The sequence below is a fragment of the Chlorocebus sabaeus genome, chromosome X, assembly GCF_047675955.1.
Source record: "Chlorocebus sabaeus isolate Y175 chromosome X, mChlSab1.0.hap1, whole genome shotgun sequence".
Lineage (NCBI taxonomy): Eukaryota > Metazoa > Chordata > Mammalia > Primates > Cercopithecidae > Chlorocebus > Chlorocebus sabaeus.
Genome location: NC_132933.1, coordinates 108555480 through 108569075, shown reverse-complemented (window position 1 = coordinate 108569075; position 13596 = coordinate 108555480). Strand labels below are relative to the sequence as shown.

Here is a 13596-nt window from a genome sequence, read left to right as displayed (position 1 = left end):
TCAGGCCTCCATCTGCAAAGCAACTTTTCCTCCTTGGATCGCCTGCCTGGCCTAAGTGCTTCCCAAAAAGCCCTATAAACTCACTAAAGTGTTTCCAATAGACTTTGCAAGTGTTGGAAAAATGGATGCTTTTGTAAAAGGACACAAATAATAAAACAAAACCACTCCCTCATTTCTGATGGAAATTTCTTGCTTTCTTCTCCACTGCTTTCCATTAGCCCATGGCCTGAGTAATTGTCTCTGCTCTTTACTGTCTCCATTTATTTTCCAAAACACTATGAACATGTGTATGTGACTGTGAACAATAACAAAGAACTATAAATTCTTATTGATCCCAGAAGGTTGGGAATTCTAAACAATAAAAATATGTCCTCTGACTGCTTCTCTCCAAAGAACATTTTGGAGATACAAAAGAGCTTTGTTAAAACAACAAATGAGCTCTTGGGACACTCCGGGCCTAATGGTGGGCTCCAGGCCACCAGGTAGTGATGCAATAGGGCGACTGCAGACACAAAGTTGGAAAGACCTCCCTGGTACCCTCTCCTGGGCTCACTTCCTCATTTCTCAGCCCACATCTTGACTGCATCAAGCAGAGTTTACTATATAGCTTTCAGCCACTATCCTTGTCAGGAGCCAGAATTCTCAGCCTAAAGAGAAAGTCCCCTTTGTCCTCCATCCATGATTTAATTTATTCTCCTAAACGCTCCATTCACTTTGTTTTCAGCCTAAGAAGTCTCACAATTGTACTAGACCCTGAATTTGAATTTCCCTGTGTTTCTGCTGTTTGAAAATTTGCCTCGGTCAGCCACTGGATAGTCCCAGAATTCAGCTTCACCTTAGAGAAAACCTTGATCAAGATTTGTTATAATATTTCCCACTACTGTCACATATTTTCCCCTCGATTCCTGTATTTTCATGTCTTTCAGAATACACATATGTGTACAAGCACACGTATACACAGATGCATACATATCACCTTTGCTCTGATAATCGGTGAAGTTTTTACTATTTTCCAACTTCATCACATTCCTGGAGATGTCCCTCCTTTGTCCCCCAGATTTCGGTGGTGGGGAGGTGCTCTTAGCAGTGCTTTTTTCTGTCTTTCTCATTCAGATGCACCATTCCTGGCATTCTGCTGATCCTTCAACTCCCTGATTCATAAGACAATGTCACCAACTGACTTTCTACGCTCTTGTCCCTCTGTTCCCATGTACAAACTCCTTTTATATGTAAATTCATAACATTTACTAGAGTATTAGTGGCCAAAACTTGACTACAAAATAATACAAACTCAAAGAAATGCCAATTCCTAATTAAAAATAGTTAACTGATTAGGAAAGAAACAGTTCTTTCTGTTCTTTGGATAATCTTGAGGGGAAAACAGATGACTGTTAGCAGAATATGGCTTACCTGAATGTATTATAATCCACCTTCTTTGTGTGCTTACGGTCAGCAGCTCTGAATATCTGCTTGAGCTCTCTGGATTTTGCTTCTTCTTGCTTCAACTTTTGTAGGGCAAGTTTGAGGTTACTGAAAGGATACTGTAAGGGGGAAATGAAAGGAAAAACATATTTAAATATTCCTAACAGTTCAGGAGCCCAATCTTGCTCATGGCCAGTAAAGGGACTTCACACTGTGCACATGAAGTTAGCAGGTTTGTCTTTGCAAAGAAACCAACACCGAGAAGGCATGACTAGCTTTGAATCTCCTCAGTTAAAGCTTCTGGACAACAGCTGACAGCAGCATAGACCCCAGTTCTGAGGGAAACCAGCTTAAGGAACACGAGGCCACAGAGATCACAAAACAACCCCTGCTTCCATCTCAGCCTCCTCCCTATAACCCTTGGATATCGGCCCAATATGTTGGGAGATCCTAACGGAGAAAATGGGGATTCAAAACTGGGTAAGTAGCCCTCCATTTTCTCTAGATCTTTAGAATGGGGTCCCCCCGGAACTGTTATCCATTAGGCAACGCACTGATGAGAGCAAAGCTGGGTATGGAAGATCCACACAGGTACCCTAACCCCTCGCACAGTCATTCTCTGGGCTGTCTACGGTTCCTGTCTCTTATCCTGTGACTAGCTTTTTGACTTGGTAAGAATACTTCTTGCATCCAGTGAAACATAAGGTCGTAAATAATTATAGCTAAGAGATCAAAAATGAGAAGATGAAATTTTAAAATAAAAACACTGATGGCAATTTAGTCTAAAGATCCCTCTCTCCCACCAGAAAATGATCCAGGTGGGTTGGCACCTATCGCAGACCCCTACTCCTCCCACTTTTTTGCATTTCCTTTCATCTATTTCCATGACAGGATCTATTAGCTCTTTTGAAAAGATTCCTCAGGCTGATATTAAACAGTATAGCAAACTTTCTCTGCTTAGAATGTCTTTGTTAAGGGCAGTTTTAAAATAATGCAGTTTTTACTTGGGATGCTGATTCCAGATAATGTCCTACCCTGCTTTTATTGTCCCCAAAGGAAAAAAAAAAAAAAAACCTTTATATCTTATATTTATACTATATATATTTTTTATTAAGGTATAGGTTCGCCCTCTGATTGGAAATAGAATTCTAATTTACAATAGTAACACTGATTGAGCTTACCATGGGCCTCATGGTTAGCTCAGAGCTTCACACACATTATCACATCTAATCTTCATAGCAATTCTATCAAATAGGCACTGTTGTTCCTTCCATTCCAAAGATGAAGAAACTGAAGCTCAGGAAAAATACGTATCTAAGGTCCCTCAGCTATTAACGTGGAGTCAGGTTCCCAAGCCAGGCCTGCTGGTTTCCAGAAATCTAAACTCCCGATTACTGAGCTTCTCGTCTAGATTCAGTGTTTTCGAATAGCTCCTGGTTCATGGTTTTATGATAACCTGAATCCCTAAGACTATAAATGGAAAGATGGCGCGGCAGCCACGGAGGGTGCTTCGCAGGCCTCCTGTCAAGAGAGACCCTGTGGAGAAGAGCATCGTTGCCTGACAGACTCCAGCTGCCATATCTTCCAGATTCACACAGAGTTCGCAGGCAATGTCGCTGCTGGGGCCACCCTCTCCCCAGGCTGTTCCCACCCAATGACACAGCACAGCAGGGGAACTAGAGCCAGGCCATTCCTGCCTGACAGGGGACCTCTCTGATGGGCAGTCTGTGCTCTGGGGCTCCCCTTCACTGAGAAAGTGAGACATTCTCAGAGCTGCACTGTCAGCTGAGGCTTTGCCTACCCACCCCTCCTTCCTTTCTCTCTCCTTCCACAGGGGTTCAACCTGTCTCCTGGTCTGAAGGCCCCCCTGCCCGCTCCTGTCCCCTCCCCGTTTATCCTTCTCAGAAATTTCCCCCACGACATCTCTCACACTTCTCATTCTGTCTTGGCATCTGCTTCTCAGAGGACCCAAACTGATATGAATGATGTGATGTACACAGAGACACTGATCTTAGCAACTTAACCCCAGGCATTTTATATATAAATGAGACAAAATTGGCACTGTATGTATATAAATGGTACATAAATATTATCACTTATAGGTAAACTTTTAAAATAAAATTTTCCAGATAGATTTTTCCATATTAGGCAATGATTCCCAAATAAACATGTTTGTACACTGAACTAGCCCACATTTAAAATCCAGATTTTATCAATATGTTATTTTTACTGAACAGCATCGCCATAATGGCACCTGCAGTAACAGTACCCATCTGCCATCTTATTTCAAAAAAAAAAAAAAAAAAAAAAAACTCTTTGAGCTCACTGTCGCCAGTTTATCCTGAAATCCTTATTTAGGCCTCAGGTGGCCACTGTTAAGGGAAGTTGCAACTCCAGCAACTATTCAGTTCCCTTGAGGTTTCTGTTTGTTCAGGTCTTGGCCTTCTCTGTTGGCCTGTGCCAATTAACTGGGACGGCACAGTGTGTGGCACCAGATTTTTCTTCCTTTCCTATAGTTGTTGAATTTCTTTCTGAAAACATTGTTAGTGTCAGCAAAAAACCCAGGAAACTTGATTCAACCCTGGCCCTGCCTCCTGCCTGTGCCTGGAATCTGTGATGCTGGGCAGAGGAGAACCCAGCATGTAAACAGAGTAGACAAGAACCTGGCCTCTGTGATGGGACATGTGGCCAAGTCACACGAATCCATTATTCATGCCCACATGTATGAATGCACAATGTAAAACTGGTGGCAAGATGAAGAAGAAAAGGCCCTAGAGAAAGAAAAACACAGACTGCGGAGGGCTGAGAGGCAAGTGAAGAATTACACAAAGTAAATTCACCTTATCTGTATTCTGCTCCATGTAGTTTAAGGTATACTCATCAGCATTGAGCAAACGAAATAGGTAACCATTCACATTCACTGTGACTCCAATGTACAGGTCCTCAGCCTTGATATATTCAGATAGTTCACTTTTAAAGACTTCTTGTCCAGGCTTCTTAACACGACTTCTTTTCAAGAACATCCCACCGGTAATTCCTATAGAAAAACAGAAAAGTTCATGAGCAGCCTTTATTCTTAAAAGAACCATCTGACTTGCCTTCAGAGTTACTTTATCTTCAAGCACAGACCACCATATAATTTACCTGTGAACTAATATTGCCTATTGTTTTGGACTTAAGGGAAGAATGAGGCAGTGAGTGAAGGAGTAAGAATTCCTAGGCAAGGGTGTTCAAGACAAAAAGCAAAGCTGGGCATGGTGGCATGTGCCTGCAGTCCCAGCAACGCAAGACGCTGAGGCACGAGGATTGCTTGAGGCCAGGAGTACAAGACCAGCCTGAGCAGCATAGCAAGATTCCATCTCAAAAAAAAAAAAAAAAAAAAAAGAGAGAGAGAGAGAGAAAATGATGTGTAATTCTAGCCTTTTTTTCTCTCTCTCTACTCTCTTCCCAGTCCAATAAGCACTTGGCAGAGACCTCCTATATATGCCCAGCAGCATACTGGGAGTGTGGAACATCAGGAAGATACTCGTCTTTAGAGCATGTTTGAACAGTACCAGTTAGAAAATTCCTCACTTGTGCTTATTTCCACCTATTTGTCCCGGATGATGTCTTATACTTAATCTGACATGCAGATTAAGTAGCAAATGCCCTACTTCTGTAAAGGAGATTACTTAAGTGTTTAAAGGTAACTATGGGAGTCCCCTTAAGTCATTTTTTCCTACAGGTAAAATCCCTTTGCTTCTTTTAGTAATGCTTCATATTAGTTTCCAGAGCTGTCACCATTTCATCTGTTCTCTTCTAGACATTATTTGTTTTGACCTCTTGGAAAGTAGCCAGTAGAGTTGAACAGGGAACTCCAGCATCTTCTGATACTGAACTGAAATCTACAGACCTATAAATAGAGCCTGAGACCAGATAAGCTTTTGGGCCACTTCATTCCACTTCTCCTATCACATTCAGAAATGATAGGTGGTAAAAAGACACAGGCTTCCGAGTTCTGTCACTTGCTTGCTGGGTGATCTTTAGGAGTTATTTAATCTCTCTGAATTCTTATTGGTACAATGGGAATCAGATGTGTGGAGGCCCAGAAAATGTACTTCTCAGGTCACCTATAGTGAAGAACATAACTGATGGAAGGCCCCAGCTGTTGCGTTCTTAAATCAATCTTCAGGTGTGTGTTGAGGTCACTCTTCCCACAGGCTGCTACCAATAGATGAGTGACCAAGGCAGGGATAGTAAGACAGGCTCACTCCTACAAAACAAGGACTCCTCCAACTTGCAACTTTGCCTCAAGGACTCCCTGTCGACCTTGTCGAAATTTTCTTAGAATTTCACTGCAGTCTAAGACTCCCTCTTTCTTCCTTCCCTCTGTGCTTCACAGGTGTCAGAACTGCACTATAGTCTGACAGCTCTCCCAGCCTCTTCTGGCTCCTTCCACATTTTCCCTCACCAGCATTCCCCCTATTAAATCTCTTGCACATTTAATCCTGTCTCGGCAGTTGCTTCTTGGAGGAGCTGGACTAACACAAAATCTAACCTCATAAAGTCCTTGTAAGGATAATAGTAAGTTCTCAATCATGGCCACTGTGATTACTAGTAAGCTTGCTGCTGACTACCATCACTCCTTTCTGTTTCACACATGCTGCAACTTGTTTGGCCACATCTTCCCCATTCTAAGTGTATAGAGTTGATTTTTGACCTGTAAGAGCATGACTTATATTCATCCCTATGCAATTTCATGTTTTAAGATTTGATCCATTATTCAAATCACTGTGGAGCCTTAGTTATACAAGTTATTCATTACTCATCCGTGTGCTAAGTAGCTCATATCAGCTCATAGGAGCTGAGAGTCGAATTTTCAGAGATTTTGCAAGCCAGTTTTTAAACTCTTGGCTGCTTGAAATTGGCCATGGTTGGGGTATTCACACCATGGAAACTGGCAAACAGTACAAATCAGGGCTTTTAAAATCTTTTCAAAGAGCCACTTAACCAGCACATCACTGATTATTCTTCCCAAATGCATGTCTTCAGCACAGATAAAAGTTCTAAACATGTTGAGACAAAGAACAGGATCCTACAGTGCCATGATTGGGTAAGTCAATGACTCTCCTCAGCAGTGACGGTGGTGCCAGCATATTGCAGAGAGGCATTCTATGGGTCTGAGTGCGGGAACCTTGGCAACAACCTCAACAGACAGAAGGACCAGATAAAGATGGACCCTGACAATTGAATTTGTGTATCTGGGATTCTTGTCTTACAGCCAAACAAAAATTTTGTAAGTAGGACTATCAAGAATACAGACTTCCTCTTGGCTTGCTGGCTACAAGTAAAACTAGTGGTACCCAGACCATGAATTTGAAGCCCTTGGGTTCCACAGAGGTGCCTCAGAAGTCACAGTGGAAGTGGGGATAGTGGCAAAAAGGAAGTAACTCCAGGTCCCCTGGCCCTAAGCCAACCAAAACTGTTTCACTTCTATCATTTTAAATGTTTATGTTCCCATTTAAGAGATTTGTAAAAAGAACTCTATTGTTTGGGTTTTTTATTTTTTTTAATTTTTTTATAAAGCCTCTATTGTAGATAATCTAGGCTACAAAACCAGATCATGTTCCCTAATTTTCAACATGAAGAGACACTTAAAACATTCTCAAGAAAATACTGTGAGAAGGATATCTCTTACCTGAATTCCTCTCTATAGGTTCAAACACTGAAATGGTGTCATCACTGAGATAATATGAAATAACAAACATCCTGTCCAAGTCAACACATTTGTCTGTGACTAGTTTTGCAAAAAAACGGAGTATATTGCTTTTGAAGCCATAGCTAAATGGAACAGAAATGACAGTTACAGCACTATACAGGTAATCTTCCACATATTATGTTTTTAAAAGTCTGCAAAAGATATAATATGGCTTTAATATAGTAGGCATAAACTGTCCAAAGTGAAAGAGTTCAACCGTCTTCTAATTAAGGTTCTAAATCTAAATGCAGAGGAATTTTCTCAGTATATTAAGATATCTCTGATTCTTTGCATGTCCTGGGTAACACATTGGGAAAATGAACCCAAAACAAACGTCATAAACACACTGCTCAAACCAGCTGCGCTAACTGGCTGTTCTCTAATGACGAGGCTAGTCACCAATCACAATAATCATGCTGGAAAGAAGAGCAAGCACCTAGCCCTACTGCGTGGGCAATCCTGGGCTCTGCCAGTATCTCAGGCTACCTCCCCCATTCACCACTCACTGTCTCATGCCCTTTGCTTTTCTGTTTTCCAGCCCACATCCTCCCCTCTCTGACTCACTCCTCCAGCTCCCCAGCATCCCCCCAACTTTCTTCAAGGGAAAAATTAACTTTTCCTTTACAAACACTATAACACAAAGGATGGACCCACCTTTTTTTTTTTTAATAGTGCTTATCACTCATATTGTAAGCCATTACAAGTCTGTTTTCCAAGGACAAAGACTGTCTTATTAACCATTATCTAATATAATACTTTTTACATTATAAGTATTCAATAAATGTTTATGGAAAATTGTTATGAGATCTGTATTGATTAGAATTTGCACTCAGAATTCTATGCATAAATAGAAGAGTCTAGTAGACTAAAGATAGGATCGAATTATAGAATTAAAAGTTACCAAAGTCGATTGCCTGGTCACTGAAGAAACTGATTTCTGATCTGTCAGCAGAGGCATGTCTGCGGATATCAGCTAGTGAAAGGTGGACTTTGTAACAAACAGTAAACCCTTGGAGAGGTCTTTGATAACTAAAATCATTACCCCAGGGAGGTACACAGGATAATAAACCATGTCCCCTGTCACAACTCTAAGCAGAGAAGTCTTCCCTTGCAGGGTCTCCTAGGCTGAAAATCATTCTTTCCTTGTGTCCACAGTGATTAGAAAAATAAAACAAGTATTTCTGACTTGCAGCGGCAAAAAGTGCTTTACTCTGCCCCTTTCTCGGGCTGTACAAGAATCACGGCTGAGGAAGGATGGCACCAAGATTCCTAGGCTTGAGGCCCCATGTGAGATGGTGTGCAGCAGTTTGGAAAGTTCACCCCAAAACAGCCTGAGCAAAGCAGCCAGGTCTGCATGGCTGTTTTCTCAGTACCCAGTTCCCAGGCTTCAGACAGACCTCATATAGTGCGTGGGGCGCGGGGAGAAGCTATGCCTTGTCAACTATCTTCTCTGATACATAATTGTGTTTGTAAGTAACAAATAGATTTGCTAGCCCCTCTCACAGAAAAAAGCCGTAACATTTCAGATACCCGAAATATCACTGAAACAGGATAGGTCTAACTTCAGGAAAAGGAATATTACTGTAAATTTAACTTCTTATAATTTCTAAGTGTATATGTTAAGTGTGGGTTCTTCACACATTCAATATGCCTTTTTTTTTTTTTTTTTTTTACCTAAATCTAGTGTTCTGGAGATCTCATCAATCGAGAATATAATCTACTCAATAAAATTTTCAGACTAGCAGTTCACAAAGTTTATTGTATATAAAAATCACCTGGGGAGCTTGTTAAATATACAGAATCCAGAGTCCCATCCCCAGAGATATGGGGGGATTCAGTAGCTAGTTCACATCTCCAGAAACCTGCATTATTAATAAGTACCCCAGAAGATTCTGATAAGGTGGTCCCCTGATCATACTTTGAGAAGCACTGCAAGTGTCTTCAGATATTTCCCTAATAACTACTTCTCAAACTTCCCAGAATATTCTTTTTTATCACAATACTCCAGCTGATCACCTACTTATACCTCCTGCATCAACTGTAAGGTCACACCCAATTTAGCTCTATATAGACTTGTACTCTTGGATGGTTGTTTTAAAAATGTGTTTATTCCCGTTGTCCCCAAACAAATTATAAATTCCTAGGTCCAGAAGCCATGTCTTAACTTTTTCTACATACAGCTTGGAGTTATCTAAAATCATTATGTCAAATTCTTCTCCCATTTTCTCTCGAATCCATTTCCATTAGGTTTGCTCTACCTAAACTGCTCTTGTAGAGGTCAACAATGATCTCCACAATGCCAATTCCAATGCTTAATTTTTTGTGCCTATCTGACTTAACCAGTCAGCAGCAACCGGCACAAATGATCACTCCTTCAGTGTTACTCTTGCTTCACTGGCTTCCGGGATCCAGCATTCTCTTGGTTTTGCTCCTACCTCCTTGTTTGCTCCTCTTTAGTCTCCTTTGTTGGTTCCTCCTTTTTTTCCCCAAGTTCCTAATTGGGGATGTTTCAGAGTTTATTCCTTGGTCATGCTCTGCTCTATGTATATTCACTCCCTTGGTGATCTCATCCAATCTCAAGGCTTTAATACAATTTGGTATCATGGCTTTAAATACCATCTACATGCTGATGGCATCCATGTCCACCTATCTTCTGAACTCTATACTCACACATGTATTCAATTGCCTACTTGGTATTGCCACTTGATATCTAATAGACATCCCAAACTTAACTCGTTCTAAAACTGAACTTCTACTCTTGTCCCTAAACCTATCCCATCTCCAGTCTTTCTCATCTCAGTGGATGGCAACTCCACCCTTTCAGCTGCTCAAGCCCAAATTTTGAGAGTCATCTTAACTCCTCACTTCTTTCATACTTCATCACCAGTTTGTCAGGGAATCCCACTGGCCCTACCCTCAAAATATTTCCAGGATCCACTATTTAATTTCATCACTTCCACTGCACTCACCCAGATCTGAGCCACTAAAACTTTTCTCTTGGATTACTGCAGTAGCTTCTTACCCGGTCTTAATTTCCACCATTGCCATCTATAGTCTGCTCTCAACATTACACTGGAATGATTCTTTTAAAAAGAAAATCAGCTCAAGTCACTTCTCTGCTCAAATTTTCTAATGGCCCCCTTATCGCTCAAAGTCAAAACGTCCTTAAATAGTCCGTAAAGCCCTGTGTACCCAGTTCCCCATACACTCATCTCCTCTCTGTGTGCTCTGCCCTTTACTCATCTACTCCATCTATGTTGGCCTCCCGGATGCTCCTTGAATATTCCAAGCACACTTCTTGCTCAGGGCCTTTACACCGACTGTTCCTTTTGCCTGGAGCACATTTCCTTTCCTCAGTAAAGTTCCTCAAGACCACACTATTTAAAATTGCAACCAGGAATGTTCCTCAGCCCCATATTCCCAATCTGCCTTTATTCTTTCCACAGCAACTTAATACTTTCTTTATTTTTTTATGGTACTTAACATCTTGTAAATATTTCGTAATTTACTTATGTATTAATTGATGGTCCACCTCCCAGAACTAGAATATAAGTCCCACGATGGCAGGCCTTGGTGTCTATTTTGTTCGCTGATGTATCCCAAACACTCAGAACGTTGCTTGGCACACAGCAGGGATTCAAGAAATAGTTGTTCACTAAGATAATGAATGGCTCATCCAGGGCTATACACCTACTAAAAACCTCAAATATAGCTACAGCTATAGAATCTTATGGTTGGAAGACACATGAAGGCTTATTTTTATTAATGGGGAAACATTTTTAAAAGAAGGAAAAAAATGACTGGTGGGGAAAGCAGATGGACAATATCTGTAACAAGACAGAGATGAAGATTAAACCACAAATTTTTGGATGCTATATGGCTATGACTGGCACAAGTCTGGGATAATAACCCTCCCAGTGAGAAGTCATCAGTCTCTTCTATCCATGATTAAGAACTGGATGAGTGAACATTTATTCTATTTGCTCACTTCTTCATCCATTCCTTCTCTTCTTAGACAAACTATTGATCCCCAAATATATAGCCAGCACCAGCTCTTACGGAAGCAATAAAGCTGGCCCCTGCCCTCAAGGAGCTCTTGGTCTAAAAGGACCCCACAAATTACATAAACAAGTCCTTAACATGCACTGTTATATGTATAGATTCTGTCGAAAGACAGGTAAATTCCAGAAGTCAGATTTCCCTGGGTTCAGTTCCTAGTTCAACTAAAAATTAGCTGTGTGACCTTGAGGAAGTTGCATGGCCTCTCTGAGCCTCAGTTTTCTCATGTAAAAAATGGGTTCAATAACATTATCTACTTTCCAAGGATTTGATGATTAAATTAGATTAAGTATTGTAACATAGCACATAGTAACCACTAATGGCTTATTATGAGTAATCAGCAATAGTAATAACATTATTATTAGAGATATAATCAACAGAGTACTGTGGGCACACAAAGAACAGAGTAACTAATTCAGCCTGGTGCAGCAAGAAAGATATTATCCTGGCTCTCCCTCCTCAGACTAGACAATCTGCCCAGCAGGCTACCACAGTGATATCTACCCAGATAATAAAGAAGATCTTTATATCCATCAAAAGCTCATATGCTTTAATCTGAAACTATTCCCTCCAATGACTCATAGATCAGCGTTAACCTCACAACAATAGCACCAAGTACATTTTTAATAGCAATATATATATAATCAAAGTGTCATGTACAATTTCATGTCTCAATTCACAGTTTATTTGTATTTAAAAAAACTATTCTTTGTATGCTTTGTGAAATCATCTTCCTTAGGTTCTTACAGTTTTAAAACCTTGGGTTATTCAAACTCATGTATAAGTCTCCAGCTGAATGTGCTAGTTACTATGGAAACACGGTCCCTGTGTGAGAAGAGCTTGAGGAAAGTGTATTCCTGGCACAGATTGAGCAGTGGACAGAAAGAACAAAATGAGAGACATTTGTGCCTACACTACCACCCTTCAGCCATGACAACATGACAAGAACATAGAACACCATCTACAGTCAGTGTTCTGTGGGCAAGTTTACCCAGTGTAGACAGAAAGAGGGACTAAATCAACTACTCACAAAGAACGGTTTTCCCCTGGGTTCCAGAAGCAACACCCTGGATAATATTTCATCTTGTTTACTTATAAGAAAAATTCCCTCTCCTTTTACAATAGGGACATTCTTTCTGCCCACCTCCTTCGGGTGGCTGTCCTTAAAAACAGCAGTCATCAAAAGTCCTACCCTGGAACCTCACCTAAACACTGTTCTCGATAAGGGAGGACAGAGTATAAGCTGGCAACCCTCTTATGTGATAAAAATCAGTGGTTCTCAAACACTGGTGTGTCTCAGAATCCCCTGGAAGACTTAAATGTTGGGCCCCTTCCCCAGAGCTTCTATCTCAGTCGATCTGGGTGGGGAGAGGCACAATAATTAGCATTTCTAAAAAGTACAGGGACCATTCCTGAGAAGCATCAAATCTAAAACTTAAAAATAGAACCCTAAAGTCTTTAAAAATAAAAGATTATTTCTAGAAAGACGAAGGACATCATGTCATAGCAAAGGCAGACTTTTAGACATTCTATATATTTCTTAATTGATTTTTACCACTTTTACAAATATAACACAACTACTGTTCTCTCTCCTTCAAATGTTCTACAACAACACCTGACCCCAATCAATTTGATGAAATTCAGGATGTCTTTTTCTTCTCCTTCTCCTAGACTTACCACATTCCCTTTATCAATGTTTCTCCCCAGGATCTCCTGATCCATTATTCCCCTCACACAGGACTGCAACCCTTAGCCCACATCCTATTCAAGCACCTACAATGTTTCCCCACCACTTTTCCCCTGAGTTCTTTCTCCAGGGCTTGCTCTCCCTGCAGAAGCAAAAAGTAGCCGAGGGCGGTGTCTACATTCTATCTGCATGATTTATAGGCAGGTTTTTCTCCATGTCTATTAGGAATACTTCTGAAAGTCCATCATTTAAAATTATATTCAGCCAAGTGAGAAATCTATGGTTACTGAACTCAGCCAACCTCTCAAGTGAAAACAACAACATCAATCACCAAGTAACATTTTTAAAAACACGTATAAATCCTTGAAATCTCTATAGCAGGGGTTGGCAAACCACAGTCAGTGAGCCAAATCCACCAGGCCACCTGTTTGTATATGACTTTTGAGATAAGAATGGTTTTTACATTTTGAAATGGTTGGCAAAATCAAAATAAGAGTAATATTTTGTGATATGTAAAAATTATATCAAACTTGAATGTCAGTGTCCATAAAAAAAGTCTTATTGGAACACAGTCACACAACCATTTACATTCTGTCTGTGGTTGCTTTCACGCTACAAAGGCAGATCTGAGTGGTTGTGACAGACACCGTATGGCCCACAAAGCCAAAAATATTTCCTATCTGACCCTTTA

At 40.7% G+C, this 13596-nt stretch overlaps 1 protein-coding gene across 1 annotated transcript in view; it reads right to left on the bottom strand.

Annotated features, from left to right (window-relative positions):
* Window positions 1-13596, bottom strand: part of EFHC2 (EF-hand domain containing 2) — a 204181-nt gene that overhangs the window by 89333 nt on the left and 101252 nt on the right. Inside the window, exons 9-11 of the mRNA XM_073013784.1 lie at window positions 7100-7242; window positions 4263-4459; window positions 1411-1541 (exon numbers count right to left, since the gene is read on the bottom strand). Of these exons, the coding sequence (XP_072869885.1) occupies window positions 1411-1541; window positions 4263-4459; window positions 7100-7242 (471 nt within the window). The remainder of the gene's footprint in view (window positions 1-1410; window positions 1542-4262; window positions 4460-7099; window positions 7243-13596) is intronic.